This window comes from Colobus angolensis, unplaced genomic scaffold (genome assembly GCF_000951035.1).
Source record: "Colobus angolensis palliatus isolate OR3802 unplaced genomic scaffold, Cang.pa_1.0 Scaffold60, whole genome shotgun sequence".
Taxonomy (NCBI): domain Eukaryota; kingdom Metazoa; phylum Chordata; class Mammalia; order Primates; family Cercopithecidae; genus Colobus; species Colobus angolensis.
In genome coordinates, this window is record NW_012119599.1 from 1,866,209 (window position 1) to 1,868,450 (window position 2,242).

The following is a 2,242-nucleotide window of genomic DNA, read 5'->3' on the forward strand; positions in this document are numbered from 1 at the left end:
GTGGGAGGACTGAATGAGCCCAGGAAATCCAGGCTGCAGTGAACTGTGATCACACCACTACACTCCAACCTGGGCAATATGGCAGGACCCTGACTTTAAAAAGTAAAAAATGAATAAAAATTGGTCAGATGCGGTTCATGCCTGTAATCCCAGCACTTTGGCAGGCCAAGATGGGTGGATCATTTGAGGTCAGGAGTTCGAGACCAGCCTGGTCAACATGGTGAAGCTCCATCTCTACTAAAAATACACAAAAATTAGCTATGTGTGATGGGCATCTGTAATCCCAGCTACTCAGGAAGCGGAGGCAGGAGAATCACTTGAACCTGGGAGGCAGAGGTTGCAGTGAGCTCAGATCCCACCACTGCACTCCCGCCTGGGGGACAGAGTGAGACTCTATCTAAAAATATATATGTATATATATATAAATCATGTTTTACATTTGTATCATATTTGATTAAAATATTGGTCTTCAATGGATTAGGGAGTAAAAAATAGCCAGTCTCCTGCACAGATAGCTTAAGAAGCACTGACTGGAGCCTCACGGGTTTTCTGAGGCCTAAAGAAATGTTTAAGAGCTTGGGGTGGGGGTAAGCTGTATTGCTACCAAAGGTGTGGGGAAAATAAAACCTTGCCAAATCAAAATTAACCTGTATTTAATGAAGGGTATAAAAACCCAACACTGGCCGGGCGAGGTGGCTCATGACTGTAATCCCAGCACTTTGGGAGGTGGAAGTGGGTATATCACCAGAGGTTAAGAGTTCAAGACCAGCCTGACCAACATGGTGAAACCCTGTCTCCACTAAAAATACAAAAATTAGCGGGGCATGAGGTGGCATATGCCAGCTACTTGAGAGGCTGAGACAGGAGAATCACTTGAACCAGGCAGGTGGAGCTTGCAGTGAACCAAGATTGTGCAACTGCACTCCAGCCTGGGCAATAGAGTGAGACTCAGTCTCAAACAAAAAACAAACAAAAATAAAATTAAAATCAAAAACCCAACATAATACCAACTTGGTTAATTGCTGAATTTCACCTACATCAGTCATTCATTCTATATATATGTAAACGCAAATGAAATGATGTCAGCAAGAATTCCTGGCTAGGGGTGCTGGCTGCAGAGAAACAATAGCTAAAGGCAAATGAGATGAGTTTCTTAGGGATGAGTCATTTCAAGGCATAGTATGAAAACCATTTCAGATGTCTTCACAGCTTCTAATGGAGGGTGTATTTTAATGTGTTTCCTGCGAAATGGCAGGGCCTTTGAAGGTCTTTTTTTTTTTTTTGAGACCGAGTCTCTCACTGTCGCCCAGGCTGGAGTGCAATGGCATGATCTTGGCTCACTGCATCCTCTGCTTCCCAGCTCAAGCGATTCTCCTGCCTCAGCCTCCCGAGTAGCTGGGATTACAGGCACCTGCCACCACGCCTGGCTAATTTTTTGTATTTTTAGTACAGACGGGGTTTTACTATGTTGGCCAGGCTGGTCTTGATCTCCTGACCTCGTGATCCGCCCGCCTCGGCCTCCCAAAGTGCTGGGATTATAGGCGTGAGCTACCACGCTCAGCTTTTTAAATTTTTTTTAATATTTAAATTTGTTTTGTTTAAGAGACAGGGTCTCCCTATATTGCCCAGACTGACCTCAAACGCCTGGGCTCAAGCGATCCTCCCACCTAGACCTCCCAAAGTGCTATGATTACAGGCATGAGCCACTGTGCCCAGCCTGAAGGTTTTAAAACAGGCCTGTGTGGTGAACGCCTTGATGGGCACGGGGGGAGGATGGGTCCTGAATCCCCTTGCCTCTGTCCCCCTCCTCTCTCCTCCTCTTTAGAATGGGGGCAACCTGCTGTGCGCAGTGGACGAATCCAATGATCACATGCTCTCGGTGTGGGACTGGGCCAAGGAGACCAAGGTGGTGGATGTTAAGGTGAGGTGACTTTTCTCATCCTCTCCCCCTGAGGCCACTGTGGGACTTGCCCAATCTCAGTGGTTAGGAATCTGCAATCAGATAGACCCGTGTTTAAGCCCTGGCTTTACTCCTTGCTGGCTGTGTGACTTTGAGCAAGCTGTTTGCCATCTCAGAGCCTCGGTGGCCTCATCTATAATATGGGGATAATAGGCTGGGCAAGGTGACTCGCACCTGTAATCCTAGCACTTTGGGAGGCCGACATGAGAGGATTGCTTCAGCTCAAAAGTTTGAGATCGGCCGGGCGTGGTGGCTCAAGCCTGTAATCCCAGCACTTTGGGA

General features: G+C 47.3%; 1 protein-coding gene across 3 annotated transcripts in view; it reads left to right on the plus strand.

Annotated features, from left to right (window-relative positions):
* Positions 1–2,242, plus strand: part of EML2 (echinoderm microtubule associated protein like 2) — a 39,626-nt gene that overhangs the window by 14,592 nt on the left and 22,792 nt on the right. For all 3 annotated transcript variants that reach the window (XM_011962984.1, XM_011962985.1, XM_011962986.1), the window contains one exon: positions 1,826–1,921. In XM_011962984.1, coding sequence (XP_011818374.1) covers positions 1,826–1,921 — 96 coding nt within the window. The remainder of the gene's footprint in view (positions 1–1,825; positions 1,922–2,242) is intronic.